This window comes from Ictidomys tridecemlineatus, chromosome 16 (genome assembly GCF_052094955.1).
Source record: "Ictidomys tridecemlineatus isolate mIctTri1 chromosome 16, mIctTri1.hap1, whole genome shotgun sequence".
In the NCBI taxonomy this organism is placed as follows: Eukaryota; Metazoa; Chordata; class Mammalia; order Rodentia; family Sciuridae; genus Ictidomys; species Ictidomys tridecemlineatus.
The window spans coordinates 39,672,090-39,696,981 of NC_135492.1; the positions used below are offsets into that span (position 1 = coordinate 39,672,090).

General features: G+C 40.9%; 1 protein-coding gene across 6 annotated transcripts in view; it reads left to right on the forward strand.

The window, feature by feature from the left end:
- The window catches only part of Vgll4 (vestigial like family member 4), a 138,221-nt gene that overhangs the window by 5,648 nt on the left and 107,681 nt on the right, over positions 1–24,892 (forward strand). For 4 of the 6 annotated variants that reach the window (XM_078033470.1, XM_021731993.3, XM_021731994.3 and 1 more), the window contains one exon: positions 10,102–10,177. In XM_078033470.1, the coding sequence (XP_077889596.1) occupies positions 10,102–10,177 (76 nt within the window). Of the gene's footprint in view, positions 1–5,734; positions 5,755–10,101; positions 10,178–24,892 lie in introns of those variants that run through there. The other 2 variants (XM_078033472.1, XM_040290950.2) reach the window with 2 other exon arrangements.

A 24,892-nucleotide genomic window follows, 5' to 3' on the forward strand; every position in this document is an offset into this window, starting at 1 on the left:
ATTGTGGGCCTGCAGTTCAGGGATTTTCCAGGGATACCTCAGGGAGATGGATGAACTAAAGCCAGTAGTAAAAAGTTATGCCAGCATCAGGCAGCCTTGCTTCAGGGTTATGAAATGTGCTGTAAGTTTGGTTTTGCAACTTTAAGCCGTATAGATGGCCCTTGCCTGGCACATGGTCAGCTCTCATAGTCTGTGTACTTGTAGCAAATTAGTAGCAAACTGCATGGAAGTAACCGAGGATCTCAGTCATTGCATGGTGGCACTGCCTGCCAGCTCCTGTTGCTAGCGTCATTGATGACTAAATATCACATCCCTGCCTTTCCACAGGGCTGAGGACGCCCAAGGACTGGGTGAAAACGAGCCTGGGGCCACAATATAGCCTCAGAAAACCTCAAGTGATTGAGTTAAGCATTCATTTGACATCTAGAATGGTGTCCCTTTATTCAGCCCAAGCCCACTGAGGTCTGGCTCTCTGTTGAGGTGATGAGTGGCCAGAGCTAAGTTGACACCCCGGGGCCTGAGGTTACCTGTTCCTGATATCTAAGGGGCCCTCTGTTGGAGTATCAGAGATTGGTGTTCCCCTAGCCTGTCCATCTGCAGAGGCTTTATGGGGAGGGGACATACCTGTACTGAGTTACCAGCTTCTTTCATTTTCTAGGACAACGTGAGGTCCATTGCCAACAGATTTGGCTCTTGTTTGGGGGCTTATGCAGGAGGTTGGCAAGCACCGAAAGAAGCTTGATTAGGGATTTTAAGCATACACACACATATATTTTTTTAGTTCTCTGGAAATAACAGAACACGTAGGTATATTATTCATATTTTAAACATTTAGCCTGGTGAATTTTGGGAATGGTTATGTGTAGACATAAGGAGTTGGGTGTAAGCAGAAGTTGGGTAAGTCCTTGGGGCATTGTCCCTGGTGCTTCAGATTATGGCCACATGGGTCAATTATTCATGCTCAGAACATGCCCTGATGAGGAAAGCTGAAACAGTCACAGATCTGTCTGTGGACACTCTCTTTGGTGGTGTGCCCAAAGAGTAGTGTGAATAAGGGCTGGCTTCTCTTTAGAAGGTGTCACATGATTTAAAGTTGTGGAATTCCAAGTACCCAGGTGCAGCTTTGAACTGTTATCCCCTGTTGGAGCGTAACAACAGGTTTTCTTGAGTGCGACTAAGCAGGCATCACCCTTCTTCTTTACACAGAGCCTGTCCTCGGAGCCTGAGTTCTTTGGGCTTTGACTTGATTCTGCCTTTGCTGCAGCCCCAGGGATCCTGAGGGCTCTGACATTTGTGGCCCAGTGGTGTGGTCATTCATCCTCATCTCTCCATCAGCTATTTTTCTTTCCTGCTTTGGTTACTATTGCTGTGGCCCCCTGCCTGCCTGTAATTAAAAGAAAAAAAAATATGGCAGGGTTATCATGTTCCAGAGAAGAGCTTGTTCCCCTGTGCCCGCTGTAGAAGCCTTTACATTATTGCTTGATATACATCTCAAGGTACAGGGAATAGCACAGGTCTGGAAGTCTTGGTAACTGAGGGAAGGTTTTCTTAGATAACTTGAAAAAATTGCACTTGTTTCCAAAAACTATTCATGATTCAAACTAATCATGCTGATTTTTACTTAAAAACAGTAAAAGTAGAGCTGGATGCATTGGCGCACACTTGTAATCCCAGCGATTTGGGAAGCTGAAGCAGGATTGCAAGTTCTAAGCCAGCCTCAGCAACTTAGTGAGACCCTGCCTCAAAATAAAAAACGAAAAAGGACTGAGAATGTGGCTCAGTGGTTTAAGTGCCCTGGGTTCAATCCCCGGTACCAACAAAAGGGGGGAGTAAAGGTGGGGGAGAGAAGGGTAAGGAAATCTTAACCAGTGGGTACTCAGTTACCATTATTTGGGAGCAGGAAGTTCTGATTTTCACAGTAGGTTGACCTTAGGTAACAATAATGTACTATATATTTCAAAAAATTAGATGAAAGGATTTTGGATGTTTTCACGATAAAGAAATGAAAAAGTGAGAGATAAATTTACCCTCAATTAAACATTGCACAGTTTTATATCAGAACATCAAATGGTACACTGTAGATTTGTTCAGTTTTTATGGTTTTATGTACCAATGAAAATGTATTTAAAATAAAAATCAAGGTGTAGGAAGAATAGCATTGTATTGTGGGTCAGAGGCTTAGATTCTAGTCTTAGCTTCTTGAGGAAGTCACTTATGTTCTTGGCACCTTGGTTTTTCATCTGGAGCACAATAAGAACAGTGTTCTTTGTCCATTTGGTCTAACTCACAGTTTGTGAGAATCCAGTGAGGTCAGTTATGTGTGTTTTGAAAAAGTATGCGCTACAGTTATGTGTGTGGTGTTGGTAGAGGTAGGGTGACAGATCTGTGTCTTATCTTGATTTATAACACAGCTTAAGTTATGTCATTTAATCTGCAGGACAGGTTTGTGATGGTAGGAGGGTTAGGCAGTGTTGTTATTATTTACTTTAAGGAACCTAAGACCAAGAGAGGTTCAGTTTCCATACAGCTAATGTCAGACATCAACCCAAAACCTGGAATGAAATAGGCATTCAGTGGTTAATTGTTGATTGAGTAGGTGAAAGTATTATAGTGGGGCTCACAGGGGATTTCTGATGTGGCATCCTGGCTATATTTATTTAGCAGATGGTAAAGTGTGAGAAGAGAAATAACACAGATGAGACATTTTTAGCAAGAAGAGCAGAGAGGAATGGTTTGAGAGTTGCATGTGAATAGGAAGAATGTCACAGGAAGTTGGTGGAACATCATTTGGACACACTTTGGGGAAGAAATGGGAGGATGTTAAAGCTACAAGAGCCATGCTCGCCTGTGACCACCAAAATCTGGTGATAGTTTGGTCTTTGTTTTCATTTTAGTTACCTTCTTGCTGAGGCTGTTGGCCAACCAAATTCACCATGGTATGGTCCACATTGGTGTTAGTTGCTCAGGGGCAAGGATTTTGCCTTTGTTTATCTGTAACATCTAAACAGAGTGTTTAATAGAAATAGGAGCTATTTAGTGGAGACCTCAATTCTTGTCAGCCAAAAGGGCCATACACCCTGTTTCATGGTATGATGGTTTATACCATTGAAAGGTATTAGCCAAGGCCAAGTTGGTTCGTCCAGGGAGTGTCCTGATGGGGAGGGGAATGGAGTCTGGACTGGTGATGTAGGAGGGCCACCAGGAATTAGGGCTGTTTAATAGCATGCTTCTGGAAGTTGGAGAGACCATCAGGTGACTCAGAAGAGCGATTGATTCCAATTGTGTTTCTGACATTTGGCCAAGTGACAGTGGGACAGGAACATCTGGTAGTTTGAATGGAATTCCTCCCGTCCCCACCTCCACTGGTGTCCAACTCTAGCCAGAGAGGTTGCTTTATATTCTCACACTCCTTGCTGAATTAGCAAAGCAAGTGGCCGCTGTTACTGGGGACCCATGGCCCGAGGCATGCCTACTGCTGTAACTTCCATCTTAGAAATCTTTGTGGAAAACTTCTATCACATTATTCTGTTCCGTTGCTTGAAAAAATATAATCTAATGCACTCCATAATTTTTGTTTAAGACAGGCACTCTTATCCCCTCATTGACCAAAATGGCCACAGTTCTTTATAGAACACCAAAGTAATGGTGTGCAAATTTATAGCTGACCTTAGTATTAGTGCTGAATACATCTAAATTTTAGTAGTTTTGGAATTGTTACCTCTTCTTCCCTAAGTCTCAACCTTAAGCTTTTGGAGGAGCATATTATATGGGGGATCAGACGGTCTTAGGAAAGGAAAGTGGGCTGGTAAGTCAAAATGTATGACCAGTGCCTAAGAACACACGGTAGACAGTGCATGTTGTCTTCATGGTGAGTTATGATCGTGTTTGAGCACCACCGTGAATAAAGGTGAACCCAGAAATGGGTTTTCAACACAGGAGCACTGCCACTGGGCATTTCCTGTCTTTTTCTAGAATCATGTTTGTTTCCTCTTTCGTACTATTATATTCTTGGTGTTCACAAGTCAAGGTATCCTATTTTTGGTTATCGCTAAATTATAACAAACAACAGCACAGAGGGTTGATGGGGTTGTAGCTTGGTGGTAGAGTGTTTGCCTTGCATGTGTGAGGCACTGGGTTCGATCCTCAGCACCACATGAGAATTAACAAATAAAGGCATGCTGTCCATCTACAACTACCAAAAAAAAAAAAAAAAACCAAAAACACATATAAAGAAAATGATGTTATTGGGATATCCTTAGGTCTACCTTGCAGACACTGCATAATCCTTTGCAAAAGGTCAAGGGTAATTTGTGATTCATGAAGGATGTGATAAACCAGACATGTCACGTTGCTCCTGTGCTTGAACCAGTCAGACCGTTGAAGGGCTTTTCACCACTTTAGTAAAACTTCAGTATTATTGTACCCTTCTTACACCCTTTCTTCTCTCTTCTTGGCTGATACCTGTTATAGTTTAGATATTAGATGTCCCCCAAAAGCTCATGTGTGAGACAAGGCAAGAACATTCAGAAGTGAAATGATTGGGTTCTGAGTGCCTTAACACAGTGAGAGGATTAATCCCCTGATGGGGATTAACTGAGTGGTAACCAAAGACAGGTAGGTGTGCCTTTGGATTATATATATTTTTTTTAAATATTTTTTTTAGTTGTTGATAGACATTTATTTATTTATATTCGGAGCTTAGAATTGAACCCACTGCCTCACACATGCCAGGCAAGTGTGCTACCGCTGAGCCCCAGCCCTAGCCCGGGTTATATATATTGTATCTGGTGAGTAGAGTCTGTCTCTCTGTTTCCTGGTCATCCTGTGAGCCGCTTTCTTCCACCACTCTTCACCATCACATTCTGCCTCACCTTGAGCCCCAGGGAATGGATCTGGCTGGGTGTGGACTGTGACCTCTAAAACTGTGAGCCCTCAAATAAACTTTTTCTCCCCTAAAGTTGTTCTTATTAGGTCTTTCGGTCACAGCAGTGAAAAAGCTGACTAAAGCAGTACCTCTTATCGTTTTGGGTCTCCCCCTACATTCATCTCTTCAGGGAAATCTTTCCAGACTTCTGTATCTGCAGCAGTGGTCAATGCCTCATCCTTTTTTTCCCAATACATTTACCGTCCTTTGCAATCTGTTTAACATACTAGGCGTATATTTTTGTTTCAACAAACGTTATTTTAATACCTAGAAAGTCTCCTCACTTCTTAGAGCACTCTGAGAGAGCAGGTAGGGATTTCCCCATTTTCACATGACAAAATGGACTCACAGAGGTAAAGTCACTTCCCAAAGTCCACACAGTTAGGAAGTAGCTAAGCCCAATGTCAAACAGGTGTCCAGAGATAACACTCTTAAATAAATAGCCATAATGCTGATTGGCTTCTCAATGTAGTGTGACCCTCCATCAAATGCTGTAGTGCCCCACCACGCCCACATTGTCAATATATTTTATTGAGCTGTGAATATTGTACATCATGTAAAACTCAGAAGACCTTTTTTTGTAAAATTGCTGTTATCTTCCACCTCTATTTGCTTAGTACTTTTGTGGCTAGATAATGCCTGGTCCCTGACCTTTACCTCCCACCTGTGTTATTGGACCAGCCACTGCTGCCCTTATCTCACACCTGCTCCCTACAGAAGCCTCTAGTAATTCCTCACTTTACCCCTTTAGGTCAGACCTTCCTAGGCAGAACTTCTAAACCAAAGAAGTAGCATTAATTTCCTGTCACGGGTGGGCTCAGGACCTGAGGGTAAGTGTACCACCTGCCTGGCCAGCCTCTAGCTCTTGCCCAAGTTCACCCGCTATATCACACTCACCCAGACTTGGCTTCTCACGCTTCCTCACTTAGGTGCTCAGTTCTAATCAGGCGGGGCTCAGGCTGCCTGTCCCAGGTGCTCATTCCTATCTCTGCCTTTCCTCGGACCGTTGACCCTGTGTGACTATCCTGTGGATAAGACAGGGTCCTCGCAACCCGGAAATACACAAGCAGCAATCAAGTAGGTAGGGGGAGGTCATGGAGGACAGACAGTATCATTCTGGAGGAGGGAAGCTGGGGACGGAAACCTGTGAAATGGCTTTTTGGAACATACTCTTCTCCTCCACCCCCCCCCCCAGCCCTAGACAAATGAAAACTAGATGTTCATAAGGGCAGCACTTTGGCTAACATTGATCTCTCCTTTATCACAAAATACACACTTTAATTTTAAGTTATACTTTCTTTTATTATCTCTTTCATTTTATTTTTGTCTTATTTTTAGTGGTCCTGGGGATTGAACGCTTGTCTTGATGCTAGGCAAGTACTTTATCACTAAGCCACACTCCCTGTCCCTATTATTGTCTTTTTAAATATGCCTATCATTATTCTGTCCCATAGACTTGTTTCATGAAGAAGATCATCACATCTTAAAATTTTTTTTTTTTTTATATTGGTACTGAGGGCTTAACCCAAGGGTGCTCTATCATTAAGCCACATCCCTAGTACTTTTTTTTTGTTTTTTGACTTTGAAACAAGGCCTTGACTGGCTTCAAACTTATGGTCCTCCTGCCTCAGCCTCCCAAATCTCTGGGATTATAGGTGTGTGCCACCATGCTTGGCATATCCTTTTTTTTTTTTTAAAACCTTTCCCAGACAATTTTCTGAATCCAGAATTAACTGGAAAATTAAAAACTGGTATGCTTCATAGATAAGTAGATGGAAGGTATCTTGAGGATGAACCTTACATAACTAATCTCTTACCTACCTACTTTGAATGTAAGTTGCTTGAGGGTTTAGATTTCAGAGTATCTGAGTAAACTTAAATATCTGATCTCTTATGCCAGAATTTTAGGTCTACTTCTTTGTATCATTTGATGCATTTATGGTTGGATATTTTGCTTCTGTGCATAATTTTGCCTCATTTAAGGCATATGTTAGTATATATGTCCATTTGGGTTTAGAATTTTGAAAGCATTATCCTTTGACTTGAGGGGGGATTATTTAAGAAATTGTGAGCCAGGCGTGGTGGTGCATGCCTGTAATCCCAGAGGCTTGGGAGGCTGAGGCAGGAGGATCGTGAGTTCAAAGCCAGCCTCAACAAAAGCGAGGTGCTAAGCAACTCAGTGAGACCCTGTCTCTAAATAAAATATAAAATACGGTTGGGGATGTGGCTTAGTGGTTGAGTGTCCCTGAGTTCAGTCCCTGGTCCCCCTGCTCCTCATACGAATTCGTGGACTTCAATATTATGGAATAGAATGCTTATCAGTAATTCTTTTTTTTTTTAATTTTAATATTTATTTTTTAGTTTTTTCGGGGGACACAACATCTTTGTTTGTATGTGGTGCTGAGTATCGAACCCGGGCCGCACGCATGCCAGGCGAGTGCGCTACCGCTTGAGCCACATTCCAGCCTGCTTATCAGTAATTCTTTGCTCAGAATCACAATACCCCTCCGCCCACAACACCCTGGCACTAGGGACTGAATCCAGGGTTGCTTTACCACAGCGCTACACCCCCAGCCCTCTTTATTTTGAGACAGGGCCTTGCTAAGTTGCCCAGGCAACTTAGTGATACTCCTGCCTCAGCCTCCTGAGTTGCTGGGATTACAGGTCCATTCCATCTTCTTTGACATCCCTCTCCCATGGGAAACCTGCCAAGAGCCATCAGTTATGTCTCCTCTGCAGTTTTCTTTCATCCCTTCTCCCTGTCAAGTACATGCCTTCTGCATGCCTGGGGCTTTTATAGCTTGCTTTTTGTATCCATTCATCTGCTTTTAGCTTCTTAGGCTCTGCTCAGTTCTGCATAGTGCTTCTAGAACAATTTGCATAGACTGTGTCATTAAGTTATTTGTCTGCTCAGAGATTTCAGTGGATCCATCACACCTATAAAATCAAGGCCAGATTCCATCAATACCTGCTGTCCTTTGCCATGTGCACATGGTCTGAAGATCATTTTGTACAATATTTTTTGTGCATCTGTATTTTGCCTGTGACCCATCACATGATTGTCAGGTGTGGAGATTTGCACAGGTGGCATTATGTTGGTGCTCAAAAAATATCAGTTGGGAGCATTTTGGAATTTAGATTGGGAATGTCAACCTGTACTTGTGTATTCATTCTTCAGAGGCTGAGCCGTGGTTCCCTTTCTTCTGCAAAGCCTTTCAGAATTCATCTGTATTTCTGTAGGACTTTGTTTGCAGTCCTGTTTTGGCCCTTGGCACATTTTGCCGCAGCCTAATTTTGCCTTAAGTGTTCCCCAAGAGATACTTTAGGTTCAAAGAAGGGCCAGTGAAGCTGAGTGATTTTGTGTACATAAAGCTACCAGCTTCACTGCCTTTGTCCCCCGCATAGGGCACATGCAAGAAAATATGCTGTTTAACTTGATTTGCTGCAGGGTTCCCCAAATTTACCATAGGAAAACATTTTTATTCTTACCAAATATAAGCATGCAGTACAAAATGCTTTGAAAAACACAGCCGTGAATCAGGTTTCTTACATACATACCTGCTCTGCAGATGGAACCTTCTTTGAAGGCAACTGGGCTTTGTTTGTTAGTCCTTCCTTTAGGTAGTCTATGTTTATTGAATGAGGTCACATGGCAAGAAGAAGGATTGGTGTTTGAAGGCCTCAAGTATGAAGATTATATAGAAAAGCAGGGCTGTCACATGCTGTAACCTGCCCTGACATAGTAGATAGTCGGGATATGGTGAAAATACTGAGTAAATGCTTCGAGTCTTCAAAGGGTACAGTTAAGAATGGGTTTTCCTCAGTTGTTGAATTAATAGGATGTGTATGTTTCCTTAATAACCGTGTGTTTAAATAATCTGGAAAAGGGAAGCTGAGCAAAAGCAATCTAGTTTTCTAGGGGTTTCTTCCACCTTGAAATCTTACGCAGTTTTTGCTTTCTAGGTAACAGCATCTCCAGCCATTCTAATGTTTTATTTTGAGACAGGGTCTTGCTAAGTTGCTGAGGCTGGCTTTGAACTTGAAATCCTCCTGCCTCAGCTTCTGGAGCCACTGGGATTACAGATATGTGCCACCATGCCTAGCAGGAAGCAGAGTTAACTATAAAAATCCAGTCTTATTAAAAAAACGTAGTGCTGGGGGGTGTGACTCAGTGGTAGATTGCTTGCCTAGCATGCAAGACAAGGGTTCCACTGAGGGCCTGGGCTCAACCCACAGCACTGCAGAGAAACATAAAATCCGTGGTGCTACATAAAGTGATAGGCATTGATGATAGTACAATATGTACTATAAATTGTAACATTGAAAATTAAACATTCCTGGGCTGGAGACATAGCTCTGAAGTAGAGTGCTTGCCTAGCATGCACAAGGCCCTGGGTTCCGTCTGCAACATCATGAGGAAAAATAAAAATCCTAATGGATTTAAGTCCATTTAATGAGCCAGTGGGATTCTCACACCACTTTTCAGGAACATGCTGCAGATGTGCAGCGACACCTGCGTGGTCATGCAGGCGCCCTGGTTACTGCCCCAAGAGGGTCTCCAGTAGCCCCTCAGCTAGGGAGGTGAGAGAACAAGAAGGTTCAATCTTAGTCGTTTCTGGGAAACTAATAAACCAACAACTACCGCTGCTAACCATCACCACCACCACAAAAATCACAGGCCGGCAGTAATGCTGTGTTCACAGACAGCCTTTGTTCTGAAAGCTATTTATTGTTGGTTATGTCTGTACAGACACGTTACACATGCGCATAAACATTTATAAGACAAATAACATGGGCATGAATGTTCACAATATTCTCTTTTTAGTACTCACATGAGCTGCTTCCTGGAGTTGGCAAACTTGAGCTTGGTAGATAGCATGGAATTTAACCCTTTTCTCTGTTCCTGAACCGGACCTTTGTGTTTCTTCAGATGAAAGGATTTCATCCTTGGAACAGTGATTTGTATTTACTGGAGGAACTGTTCTTTATTGATTGCTAGAGTTTTATTTATTTTTTCCTATTCTGTTGATGGGGATGGAACCCAGGGCCTCATTTATGCTAAGTACATTCTCTGAGCTACACTCCCAGTCCTGCTAACTACTAGAATTCTAAAAGTCTTTTGGGTTCTGTTTAAATTCCTTATTTTCCCCCACCTCACCTCTCTATTTTCCTTTTAGGCTCAACCAGGAATGGAGACACCGTTGGATGTGTTGTCCAGGGCAGCATCTCTGGTCCATGCTGATGATGAAAAACGTAAGTCAGAAATCTTTTTTCCTCCTTAAAAATCTATTTCAAGTATTTTTTACCCATGCTTCTTGTCTCTTGCGTCATATTGAAATGATGTGCTTCTCCATGTGGCTTTGTGCCTATATGCTGTTGATTTTGGTTGTTTTCCTCAGTATACCAGCTTGGCATCCTTATTTTTATTTGCAAGTATCAGAACTTTTTTTTTTTTTTCTCTTCTGGGGACTAGAACTCAGGGCTCACATGTGCTAAGCAAGTGCTCTACCACTGAGCTACAGGTCAAGTATTATTTTTTTTTTTTGGTACCAAGATTGAACCTAAGGGAACTCAACCACTGAGCCTTGTCCCTAGGCCTTTTAATATTTATTTAGAGACAGAAGTCTTCTAAGTTGCTCACTTAGTTGCTGAAGCTGGCTTTGAACTTGCCATCCTCCTGCCTCAGCCTCCCAAACCGCTGGTATTATAACTGTGCTCCACTGTGTCTAGCCAAGAAACTTTTCTTCTTCTTCTTCCTCTTTTTTTTTTGGCCATATTGGGGATTGGACCCAGGTCCTTTGTATGGTGGGCAAGCACTCTGCACTGAGCCCAAGCCACATCTCCAGACTTAAGCACTAAAATATTAAGAACAAAACCCCAAAAACTCAAGGTTGAACTGCTACATATTATACAGTCTCAAAGATGAGCTACTTTATAGTTGGGTTGTTAACGGACTAGCAGGCTGTGAAGAACATGTGCTTGAAATGTCAGATCTGTCCAGTTGCTGGCTGTTAGACTTGCTTTCTACACCCCAGTTTCCTCAGTAGTAATGTGAAAAAAGAATCCATGCTTATAAAGGGTTGTGAGATCAAATGAGCTGTTGTGTGTACGGTACCAGCCTTAGCTTTTAGGCTTCTCTCCCCACTCCTTGTTGATCCTCTGATGGAATTTTTTTTTTAATATTATTGATGTGTCTCCCCCCACCATCTCCCCATTACCACTCTTCACACAAGATTGTCATTGGAGTAGTAACTGGCTGAAGTAGTCATTAAGGATTTTTTTTCTAGCCTCTTATATAATTCACATCTAGTTAGCCTTTGATTGTTGGGAGGCTGTAACTGCCTCTTGGTGAGGTATAATTATCCCTTACTCAGGAAATTGAAACCCATGGATGTAAGTGTCATTCCCAAGGACGCTGAGCTAGGGAGAGGTGGCTGAAGGCTATTATCTGTCTCGGCAACAAAAAACCCTCTTTATGCCTCTGAGGTCACAATACATGTGACTGACTTGGATAGTTCTTTACAGACTTTGTTGAACATCAACATGCTTAATTTAGAAGTTTGGAGAGTATTTTGTCCAAATGTAGTTAGGGTCTGTGAAGCAAGATACTGTTTATAAAAGTGAAAGATGGAAATAACGACCTCAGGGTGGCTGTTGGTATAAAACCTTGAGTGTGGGGAGGAAAAACTTTCTTCTCTCCCCTTTTCTTTTCCTTTTCAGTCTCTCTCTCGAAGTTCAGCTTCGGGATCACTTTGTTTCAGTCGTATGAATGATTTTTTTTTTTTTTTAACTGGGAATTGATCCCAAAGATCCTTTACCACTGAGCTTTACCACATTCCCAACTCTTTGTTTTTTTATTTTGAAATGGGACCTTGCTAAGTTACTGAGGGCCTCAGTGAATTGATGAGGTTAGCCTCAAACTTGCCATCCTCTTATCTCAGCCTCCTGAGTTGCTGGGATTATAGGCATTGCTCCACTGCACCTGGCCTGTAAATGATGATTGAACATTTATATATATTTAAGGGATGATAAAGATGAAGAAGGTACCGTCCTTCCACTCCTGGAGCTTATAAACATATTATTCATAAGCTTTATCTTTCGAGTATATAGAGAAGGAGACGGTCTATGTGGGAGAGCCATTTTCAGAGAAAATGACAAAGACTGACAAGGGAGAGAAGACTGAGTTTTATCCAGCCTAGTGGTGTTTTTGCAGAATACAGATAAATACACATGCAAAGCTAGAATAATCAGAGGGTTGACTTTCCTCTGGAACCTTCTTCCTATACCTCTGGTGACTTCATTTGGTTCAGGAATGGAGTGGCAAGTTCTTGGAATCCCTCTGTCCATGGTTTCAGCTCTTCAGGATCATTTTTTTTAATCTATATTTTTTAGTTGTAGGTAGACACAATACCTTTATTTTATTTATTTTTATGTGATGCTGAGGATCAAACCCAGGGCTTCACACATGCTAGGTGAGTGCTCTACTGCTGAGCCACGACCCCAGCCCTCGGGATCATTTTTGACTTGGAAAAAGAGGGAAAAGAAGTTCAGTGATATCTGTAATTATTATTCTTAACATGTTGGCAACATTGTTTTTTTTTCTTGTGCTGAGGATGGAACCCAGGTCCTTGGGGATGCTAAGCAGGTGCTCAACCACTGAGCCATATTGCTGTCCCTGGGCCCCATCTTTAAGGGGATTTCCTACTGTCAAATTCTGTATACCACTGTTAAATTCAGAATTCTAATACAATAATAATAGCCGGGCACAGTGGCACATGTCTGTAATCCCAGAGGCTGAGACAGGAGGATTGCGAGTTCAGCAACCATGAGGTGATTAGCAGCTCAGTGAGACCATGTCTGTAAATAAATAAATAAATAAAATAGAGCTGAGGATGTAGCTCAGTGACTGAGTGCCCCCGAGTTCAATCCCTGGTACCAGGAAAAAAACAAACAAACTCAAAAAACCAATAATAATATACCATAGTATAAGCTTGTGCCAATTCTATAATTTCTAAATCTGAACATGAAGTTCAGAGTCTTCCAGTAGATTTCTTTGACTTCTCTGGACAAGTTGAACCTGACTCAGATTTCTCTGTCCTAGATTTGTTCTATTTTGGCTTTTGTTATAAATTGCTCTTAAACTTTAGGGGCTGTTAACATTCTCCCCAACACTTCCAAAGAGCCTTGTGTCTGTAATCTGATTTGGGTGTCTTATTACGAACACAAAAATGTTCTATTCCTTGAGATCAGCTTCTCAGTGCATGTAAATGACCCCAAATGATTCTCTTTACTTTTCTTTGGCTCCTGGAGAACGAAAAACTTGGGCATTTTTGAGGATGTCATTGTTCAAGCCTTTTGAAGTGAACAGTACCCATTATGACTTGAGTCTCTAATACCCGATGGCCTTAAGGCTTCAAAATGTCTACTAGCTTCGAATAAAAGAAAGAATCCCCAACAGTGCACTGCAGAGCTAAGGTAAATCATGAAAGGGTAGTTTTGAAGTAACTCAATCGTTGCTTATCTGAGTGGCCTAGAAGGAATAAATTTACTTAAAATAATCATCTCACTGCTCATGAGACATTGATTTCATCAGCGTGCATCCTGGAAGGTACTGAATGAAAATCCAACTCCAGGTTGTTCTCATTCCCTGTGCAGGAGGAATCTGTCAGTGATCCTTCATGCTGGTGCTAGCAAGTCCCTGACTTTTTCCATCTTTATTTATTTAAATAGTAAAAATTGATCAAAACAGAGACCAGGGCATTTCATACCAATATGCAGAACAATACCTTAGTGCGGTCATTAACACCAGACCTTATTTTCTTGTGATGTTTACACAGCACTTTTATTTTTCGGTAATTTAGTTCATGTATCTTCTGGATGATAAGATCTTGTAGCTGCAGACTTCTTTCCTTAGATCAAAATCTTTTTTCCCTACCTTGTGAGGGGGTCTTGTTCTGTTGCCCAACCTGACCTCAAACTCCTGGGCTCAAGCAATCTTCCTGCCTCAGCCTCCTGAATAGCTGGGTTCGTAGGCACTGAACACAGCACACAGATAAAATCATTGTGAGAAAATGCAGCTTTGTTCTTGAGGGCTTGAGTGGAGGGGTTAGTGCTTTTTCATCCAGCCTCATGAATATGCAGATGATCAGAAAAAGCCTGCTCAGGCTGGCTGGAGCCACAAGAACGGCTTGAGAGGACACAGTGAGACAGCTGCGGGTGTTTTGCATGTAGCATGTGCGCACAGAACCTCTCTAACTCTTGTTTGGTGAGATTCCTAGAAAGTGGATGATGCATCAGTGACCATCATCCTTCCAGGTAAAGAATTCCTAGGAACTCAAGCTTGTATCTTGGTGAGTTGCTGAGGCTGGCCTCGAACTTTCGATCTTCCTGCTTCAAATTGGTAATTTTTGCATCATGACATTGATCTTCTGATCCACTAATGAGTTGAGATCTACAGTCTGAAAAAACATGACTCCGTTTATCTGTCTTTCATGAGATAAATTTACTCCTTGCTGCACTATTTTTCCATACTGGGAAGATCTGACCATGAAAACAGAGCAGAGTGTTCAGATAGGGCAGGGGATGGGTCTCCTCAGTCAGGGTCTCCCTGGAGGCCGGGAGCAGCAGCAGCAGCAGCCCAACACACTGCAGGGTGCAGGAGGGAGCCGTGACCGTTTCCTTGGGCATTGACTCAAAGCTAGGAACAGTATAGACTTAGAGCAGAGAGGAAGGGCTGCTAATGGAGGGGTGAAGGTGACTGACAGGATGCCATGTTCCCAGTGCTCTAGGAAGAGATGTCCCATCCAGGCACGGAGTCTTGGTTCTGGGCAGAATGGTTTGCTGATAGCGACGGGAAGAGCCCTGATGGGCTCCTGTTGTGCATCAGGCTGAAAATCCCCCACCTCCCCAACTTGGGCCTGGGACAGATGCATCAGGAGCGCCCAGGAGGAGAACACAGCTGTTCTTTTGGTCTGTTTCTTTCAGGGACTCCTGGTTTTGTAACGTTGCACTTCAGAAAGGTTAGATCTAAAATCAGTGCGGTGTAGCGAAGCCTTTGGGTTCTTTTTCTTCCAGCTCCTCTGTGGATTTTCATTTCTTCTGTCGTCTTGGGATGCGGGGCTGGGCTGGAACCCGGGACCTCTCACATGCCAGGCAAATGCTCGACCCCAGAGCTGCGTCCCCTGCCCTGTAGTGTTCATAAAGGACTTCACTCTGATAGTTGGAGACCAATTTGATCCCTCCCCTCTGTGGGTGATTTTTATCCTCTTGTCCTAAAACTCCAGAGGGGCTTACCACACAGGTTCGTGGTTGCTGTGCGGTTGCTTCTCAGAAGAGACTAGGGATATATATATATATATATATATATATATATATATATATAAATTGGGATTCACCAATAGTTTACCCCGCCCCCAACTTCCTTTATCATACTATTCTTTCTACAATATACACACTGTACTATAATATATATGCATATGATTTTTCTGAAATGTGTGAGAGTAAGTGGGAGATATCTTGCCTCTTTATTCCTAAATATTTCACCATATGTTTCCCAAGCACGAGAACATTCTCTTACATAACCGCAGTGTGGCTATCTTTATTATGATGTTACTTAAATCTATATGAGCAAAGAAGAGGGTGTAATCTTCATGCTCCTAGTGCTTTTATAGCTTTACAGGTTGAGAATCCTTCACCTGAAATGCTTTGGACCAAATGGATTTCAGATTTGGGAATATTTGCATATATCTAATGAGCTATCCTGGGGATGGAACCCAAGCTGAAACATGAAATTCACCTATTTCACTACCCTTTGTTCGCAGAAGTAATTTCATGCTAATATTTTTAGTGTGCCGGTGTTTTTGTTGTTTTGAGATGGGTTCTCACCATACTGCCCAGGCTGGTTTTGAACTCCTGGGCTCAAGTGAGCCTCTCCAGTACCTAGGACCACAAGCCCAGGCATGTGCCATTGTGCTAGGCATGTCCAGGTTGTGATTGCCATCTGTCACAAAAGGTCAGGTGTGGGATTTTCAAGTTGTGTTGCTCAAAAATTTTAATTTATAATGCTGTGTAATCATTATAAATTAAATATAGCCAATGAAAATTGGCCATGATACCACAGTTGATAGTCTCCCACAGCCAGCTCTCTGTTGTGCTAGCAGGCATCCCTGGCTGAATGTGCGCCTGTGATGCCCTGGGTCTTTTGTTGCAACCCCCCACCACTTTTATCTTTTATACTCTTGTAAAATATTTCACTGTATAGATCATAGTTGCATAATTGGACTTTCTTAGTGCAGATGCCTCAATTTCATATTAGGCTGTTTCTGTCCTTCTCCAATTAGAAGAAGAAAAAAAATAGTCACTGAAATCATATGGCACAAGTTGGTTTTCTAGGCTTATGATTCAGAATATGCCTTTTAAGCAGATTTTAAGAGATTTTCACTGAAATAGCACAAGTAAAAATTTTTCATGGTCCTAGGTACTTGAGCCTCTGTGTGAACTGCTGTTTAAGGGCTGCTGTGTTGTCTCATTCCATTCTCATAGTGACCCTATCTAGTAAGCAGGTACCACGGGGCCAGGGCTGTAGCCCAGCGGTAGAGTGCTTGCCTAGCACGTGCGAGGCCCTGGGTTCCATTCCCATCATAGCCAAACAAACAAACAAAACCCAGGCATGATAATCAGTCTTGTTTTATAGATAAAGAAAATTGAGGCTTACAGGTACAGATAATTTGCCCAGACACACACAGTTGGTAGAGGCAAGACCCAGTTTTGAACTGAAGCAGCCTGGCTCTGAAACGGGAGCCCTGAATCTGCTACTTGTCTTTACAGTTAAGAGTACAAGGAAGACTTAACTACTGATTGAAAAATACAAGCCTGATACACAAAACTCCTATGTCTATTCCCACCACTAATAAGACAGCAAAGACATTTTCATTTGGAAGAGTGTTCCTTGCCGGTAAAATAGCATTTCCAAAATAGGCCAGACCCACAGGACTGGCGAGAGCTCATCCTCAGGAACCATCCTTGCGACTTCCCCGAGTTTAACTGCCTTCTTACAGGTACAGATGGCTCTGGAGTGCCTTGCCCCAGAATGTCACTCTGTGTTGCGTTTTTCTTTTCCAGTAAGTCCCTCAGTTAAGGAAAGGAACTTGGTTCAGGTGGTACGGGCTGCTTCACTAAGTAGTGAGAAACCACACAGCCACAGTATTTAGAGGCAAGGTAATCCTGCCTCAGAGGCATCCTAGGAGGACTCAGGAGCATGGCTACAGTTGCTGGGTACCTGACATCCTGAGAGTCTGTATTAGATCCTATGCCTATTGAGGATGAGAGTCCTGTTCTGTTCTCTTTCATATTCCAAGCATGCCCCATTAGTGTGTATGAGTAGCATTCAATTAACATTTTTTATTCTTTTAAAATATTTTTTAAGTTGTACATGGACACAATATCTTTATTTATTTATTTATTTTTATGTTGTGCTGAGGATCGAACCCAGTGCTTCATACATGCGAGGCAACTGCTCTACTGCTGAGCTACAACCCCAGCCCAAACATTTTTTATTTTTACAGGTATTGGGTATTGAATCCAGGGGTGCTTAACCACTAAGCCACATCCCTAGCCCTTCTTATTTTTAAATTTGAGACAGGAGTCTCAGTTGCTTAGGACCTCAGTAAGTTGCTGAGGCTGGCCTTGAACTTGTGATCCTCCTGTTTCAGCCTCCCAAGTCACTGGTGTTAAACATTTATCACGCATAAAAAAGCCACTGGAGTGAAAGGTTCTTCTTTCTTTAAGAAATTAATTTATTTAACATTAGAAAAAAATGAGTCATTATAGTGATCACTCTTGTTACTTATAATGTGCAAATTTCCATTGGATACCATTTTGTAGTTTATAAAACATTTTCCTTTGATTCTTATAGCAAGAGTCTTGGCAAGGAGGCTGGGTGGGAAATCTCAGAGAAAATGAAGCTTGGAGAAGTTGGATGCCTAATTGAAGATTAGAATTAAAACGAATAAAACCTGAATGTGTTCATTCCCCTTGGTAAAGTGCAGTCACATGCAGTGGTCACCAGAACAGTTCACATGAGAGAAGTTGCAAAAGGTCCAAGCTAGGAAATCACAGTATCTTTGCTGGTGTGTCTGCAGCCTTTTTATCTTTTACATGGTGCCTGGGATCAGACCCCGGGCCTTGTGCATGTTACCCCTGAGCCCTCCTAAGCCTCCTTCTGCATTTTCAAAAGAGAAGTGAATTTACTGATTTTTCTAAATATTGCAGCCACCAGTAATATATTTTGTGCTTTCAGTTGCTTCTCTTTTGTGCATAATGCCATAAAAAAAAATACCATCTCCCACTACTCTTTTTTCCTTAAAACCAAACCAAACTAAAACAAAAAACCCTTCATTAAACATAGAACCTAAAGCCAGGTAGTATTACTGGCTTAAGTCAGTCTCTAGGTGTGGGCAGTTGCTATAACCAAAAAGTTTGCATCCCAGGATAGACATCTAGCATTTCATCAGAAAGGCTTCCCCAGAGACAGCTGTTGCAAGCCTCTGCTGTTTTTATAGTTTTTTTTTTAAATCGGATCAAATTCACATAAGTGTTAGAAATGGATCTCTACTGTGGCAAATAAAATGGCTTGTTAATTAGCATAATGGGTGTTGAAAATAGATTCTTCTGTTGAATAGCTCAGTAGATACTGGAGGATAGTTATCATATTTTCTTTAGACACATATTTCTGAGTCTTTCAGAAATCCACATTTTCCTTTAATATACATAAAAATGTTGTGAGCTATTTTAATTCCATTTGCAATTCAAATTGAAATTTGAGAGTCAAGAATCCTGGGATGGAAGTGCCTCCCCCCCATCAGCCAATTTGGTACTTGCCTCCTTCCCTGTCTTCCCTTCTCTCTGCAGCTTGAGAGTCTCTCTCCCCTACCCAGGTCTTGTTGGAATAGCCCCACTGCAGTCAACCCTGGTTTTTGGATATGTTTCTCAGCTCATCATTGCTGGCTTCTCCATCAGCCCTGGCTCATCAGTGTTCCCTCACAATGTGGTACCCAAACAACGATTTTTAGATATGATCTGATTGGGATAGTGTGTCCAAGACAACTTGGACCAAGCCCAGGAGTTCTTGTAAAGGGACAGAAGGGATAGAACAGGCTGGTGAGAAATATAGGGATCCTTTTGGGAACTCAAGATCAGACTTTGGGGGGAATATTTACACCAAGACACGTACTAAAGGCCAGAGCCTTTTAAAAATATTTTTTTCTCTGGAGAGAGAGAGAGAGAGAGACAGTTGTTAAAATTAGCCAATGTACCCCTTGCTCCAGTGGACTGCTCTTTCTATGGGAATGTGGGGCTGGGTTTGTCAACTTTTGTGGTGGTTCGAGACAAACTGGAAACTCCAGTTTTTGCATAAATTTCTAGAGTTTTAAAATTCCACGAGAGTCTAGCAGTAATTCTCTAGTCAGGATTGGACCAGTAAGAACCTATGGAGGTCCTGCCCCAGTACTTTCAATAGTAAAACCTAAACTAACAGTGGATTTTATTTTTTAATTTTCTTCATTGCTGGGGATCAACCTAGGGTCTTGAGCATGCTTGGTAAGTGCTCTGCTGAGCTACACCCTCAGCTCCACTTTTTTTTTTTTTTTTAATAGCCTCCAGTAGGCTCTCTCCCTCTCCCACTGTGGCATGAATTACTGTAGCAACTCTTTCAAGCTGAAGAACAGTGACATTAGAACCTTGAATTCCCAGGTCTGCCCTTATCTCCATGAGGAAATTAATTTGGATATGTGTGTACCTTTCTCATTTAGATTTTCCTCCGTGTCTTTGCTTTCTTCAAATTTATGTCACACTCTTGTGAAATACTTGACTTGGCATTTGCAGTGGATAAAATTTGTTGAAGCAATACCTGTTTCCACTCCTAGAGAAATCAAATCAAGTCTGAAAAATCAAGCCCTTACATCCTCACTAGCTTTAGATGTATTGTGACTGCCTTTTTTTTTGTTTATTAGATCAAACTCTTGATTCCTTATAAATGAAATGAATAAATCTTCTTCCCATTTGAAATCTGGTGAAGTTACCATTGCACCTCCCTGATTGCCTTTCTCATTAAACATAGTGTCTTCTCTCATCTTGAAAAACATTACCTAAATGTCACTTCTTTCCTGGAACTTACCCTGTTTAATTAGACATAGTCACTTATTTTTACCCTGGACAGAGTAAAATTTTGTTTTGTTTACCAGAAACTAAGGACTCAGAAGAATGATTTTTTTTTTTTTTCCCAGTTCTCTAGCAGAGTGCTGGTTTAGGGTCCCATGATTAAAAACACGTTGGATAAAAAAGAATATTTCATTTAATAATTCCAGAGGACAAACCTGGATTTTCAGAGACACGTAGTAGTAACCTACGCATGTAGCTTCCCTGTTGCCAAAAATCCTTTAAAAGAACAAAAGATAGGGGCTGGGGACGTAGATGAGTTGGTAGAGTTCTTGCCTAGCATGGACAAGGCCATGGATTCAGTCTCCACAGCACCACCAATAAACAAACAAACAACAAACAAATAAATAAAAGCACCACCAATAAATAAATAAGAAGGAAAAAAAAACCCAAAACAAAAAATAGACAAAAGAAAAATCTGAAAAGTGCTAGAAAATTAGAAGGAGCGCCTACCTTCAGTAAACTAAACCATAAAGAATTCCTAGAAGACTAAAAACAGATGGGATTAGATCAATAAAAGGAAAACAAAACAAAATTAATAAAAAAAGAGAACAACTCAAAACACAGGTGCAGAAGCCAAGGGAATTAAAAGCAGAGCTTACAGTGACTAAAAGCTATGCACAGGAAAGAGCCCTAGAGTAATATTTAAGACAGTGAAGTTTTGTATTTATTGCAGTGACCCCTGGCTAACTGAGAACTGTGCTTTAAAGAAATTCAGTGGCCCTGTCTGGCAAGGTATGTGGAGTTGCCTTAGGGACCTGAGAGAGGTGCAGAGGATGACTTCAGATTGCTGTGGGCACCCCTCAGAAAAAGACACGTGAGCAAGGAAAGGTCAGCTCTCTAATAGACAGTATCTTCGAAAGTCCTTCACCACTGGGAGAAAGAATCCAACCTGCTTCCTTGTTTGTTCCCTTTTATGTTTTCAGTGCCAGGAATGGAATCCAGGGTCTTGCATGTGCCAGGCAAGTGGTCTACCACTGAGCCACACACCCCCAACCCTTTGCTCACCTTTCATGTCCTAAAGCAAAGTCCATCATTGGACACCTTCTGCACCCTAGGAGAGCCCCAGTTCTGGAGAGGAACCATGCATTCCTTACCCTCATCGATTGGCCCAGTTTTTGTTCCACAGTATGAATGCATATCAAAGGATCACCAGGCAGTTGAGAAAAACAACAACAAAGAAAAAGGCCAGAGTAAGCAAACTTTGGAGAATATATGAGAAGCTGAAAATGCGTTGGTATCTTCAAAGAGATTTGAGGTAGTCAGAATAAAGTAGCCTGCTGTGAATGAAGATCATTCAGAACAGCAAAGTTCTCAGGGACCTTAAAAATGTCCACATTGAACTGAAAAAAAATCTTTTTGAGAATCAAATGGATGTGATTATAGGTAAAATCGGTAATCTGCAAGATGGGCAACAGAATTCCACAGAATGTAGAGCCAAATGAGGGATGACATGGGACAAGGAAAGGAGTAGGTGGAGATCCACACAGGATCTGGCACATTTGCCAGAGGGATGTTCTAGCAGATGGGGCCAAAGAAGTATTGAGATGATATGTTTATTAGAAAAATAGGAAATAAATAAGCCAAATGAACAGCAATAATAGCAACAGAAAAAACAAATTCAAAATTAATTTTTTTTTCTCTTCCCCCGCCCCCCCAGTACTGGGGATTAACCCAGGAGTGTGTGACTACTGAGCTACACCCCTGGTTTTTTTTTTACTTTTTATTTTGAGTCAGGGTTTTCCTTAAGTTGCCCAGGTTGACCTTGAACTTGTGATCCTTCTGCCTCAGCCTCTTGAGTAGCTGGGATTACAGGTCCACTTTTCTCTTTTTAGTTTAAATTTTATTTTTTCATTTTTCTGCAAGTTTGCATCCTTTGATCAATAACCTCCTAATCCTCTCTGAAAGAAGAAGTTGATCCCTGTTTTTATATTTATAAACTAAAATGAAAATAAGCCAGTAAACCTGAAAATAGAACCCAAAACTTTTTTTTTAAAAATTAGAGCAACAAATTAAACTTTTGGTGAATTTGATTAGGGAAAAAAAGAAATATGCAATTGTATAGAATGTTAGAAATGAGAAAAGGGACATTATGAGTATAGATGACAGTAACATAAAAATATTGCACACATAATAAAAATCTAGGTCTGGGGTTGTGGCTTAGTGGTAGAGCGCTTGCTTAGCACATGTGAGGCTCTGGGTTTGATCCTCAGGACCACATAAAAATAAATAAATAAAGGTACTGTATCCAACTACAACTAAAAAATAAGTATTAAAAAATATAGATGAAATAGGCAGGTTTGTTGGAATCATGAAGAGGTAGAAAACAAATTGTTTAATAATCATAATAAAAATTGTAAAGTTGGCTAGAGATGTGAGGTATAGATGGTTTCCTTGGTGGATTTTACCAAATTGTCAAACATATTTCCCTATATTATAAAATGAGTCTAGATTGTAAAGCACTTTTTGTTCCTTCTAAAGGTGATAATAGCATCATGGTACTAAAACTGGGCGAGAAAAGGAAAGGAGCATGTATATATTATAAATCAATGTTGCTTGTAAATAGATATGAAAATACTAAATTAAATATTGAAGAATTCAGCCTAACAGTGTGTTAACAAGAATTAATGCACACCCAAGTAAATAATTTGCATTGCAGGAATGTAAGGATGTTCAATAATCTTGACTCCTATAATAAATTATTTATATTATTTTATACTAAGAAAAATCCAGTTAGTGTTCATGACACAAGTCTGAAGAGTATGAAATTCAGCATCTATTCATGATAAAACTGATAGATTTAAATCAAATGGAACTTTAAAATTTTTTTTTTGTAGTTATAAGTGGACAGAATGCCTTTATTTGTGTATTTTTATGTGGTGCTGAGGATAGAACATAGCGCCTCATTCACGCTAGGTAAAAAAAAAAAAAAACAACCCAAAAACCCAACGAAAAACTGTGAGCCTAAGTACTTAAGTTGAGCTTAGGCAAGCACTCTGCAGCTGAGCTACAGCCCCAGCCCTCAAATGGAACTTATATTAATTTTTTAAAATTTATTTTTTTAATTGTAGTAGGACACAATACCTTTATTTTATTATTTTTAAGTGGTGCTGAGGATCAAACCCAGGGCCTTTACCACTGAGCCACAACCTCAGCCCCCCTGGGAACTTTTAATAATTTTAACTGATACATAAAAACATAAACTATACATGTGTGTGTGGAACCATTTACATGCATACATTGTGTCATATTTAAATCAGGTTGAGCATATCTGTCTTCTCAAACATTTACCATCATGGTGACAACTTTCAAAATCCTTTTTCCAGCTTTTTGAAATGTGCAGTACATTATTTTAATCTAATTGTCATCCAGAATTTCTTGCTCTTGTCTTACTGTAATTTGGTACCCATGAATCAACTCCCCTCACTTCTTGCCTTCTCTAACCTCTAGAAACTACCATTCTACTCTCAATTTCATGAAATCGAAAAGAAACTCTTTTAAATGGGTAAAAGTTTATCTGCTAGAAAACTGCGATGAAAATGTTTAATGGTGAAATAAGGAAGCAAGACAACTCTAGTAGCATTGAGCCTGAGGTTTTAACTAGTGAACTTTTTAAAACAGAGGTAGGGCTGGGGTGTAGCTTAGTGCTAGAGCTCTTGCCTAGCATGCATGAGACCCTGGGTTCCATCCTTAGCACTGCAAAACATAAAACAAAGCAAAACAAAACAACAACAACAACAAAACAAAAAAACCCAACAACAACCCCAATACAACAGCAGCAACTGGGCCAGTTGGATCAGACCCTCCAAAACTGTGAGCCTAAGTAAGTTGATTATCTCAGTTATTGTGATGATGGAAAACTAATACAGCAATTGAAACAAATATGAACACACACTTCTAAAAATGAAATATAGCATAAAGGCAAAATTTTAAATCCATAAAGAAAGAATGAAGTGTTTTTTTTTTTTTCTAATTGTGGTGGAATACACGCAGAACTTATCATCTTGTTTTTTTTTTTTTCTTTTTTTGGTGACTGGTGATTGAACCCAGGGATGCTCTACCACTGAGCTACATTCCCTGCCCTTTTATTTTTTGAGAAAAGGTCTCACTAAGTTGCTGAAGCTGGCCCTGCACTTTGATCCTCTTGCCTCATCCTCCTGAGTAGCTGAGTTAGAGTTGAGCGCCACTGCGCCTGGCTTAACCATTTTTAAGTGTACATTTCAGTTGTATTGAATATATTCATAAGTCTTGCAGCCATCATACTACCCATTTCCACAATGCTCATTTTATAAAGCTGACATTCTACCTGTTAACTAGTAACTTTCCAGTGTGGGGATGTAGCTCAATTGTAGAGTACATTCCTAATATGAAGGAGGCCCTGGGTTCCATCCCCAGTACTGCAAACTCACCTCCCCCAAACTCCCTAGCCCTGGCATCCCTCATTCATTCTTTTTATGGATTTGCTTTCTCAAGGTGCATCATATAAACGAAATAACACAGTATTTGTCTTTTTGTGACTGGTTTATTTTACTTACCATAATGTCCTCAAAGTTCATCTATGTAGCCTGTATCGGAATTCCTTCCTTTTTAGGGTGAGTATTATTCCATTGCATGGAGAGACCACATTTTGCTTTTCATTCATCCACAATGATCATGTGAATTCTTTCTATGTCCAATCCTAATAAATATGAAATCATATCTCATTAAATTTTCAATTTGCATTTCCCTAATGATGAGTGATATTGAACATCTTTT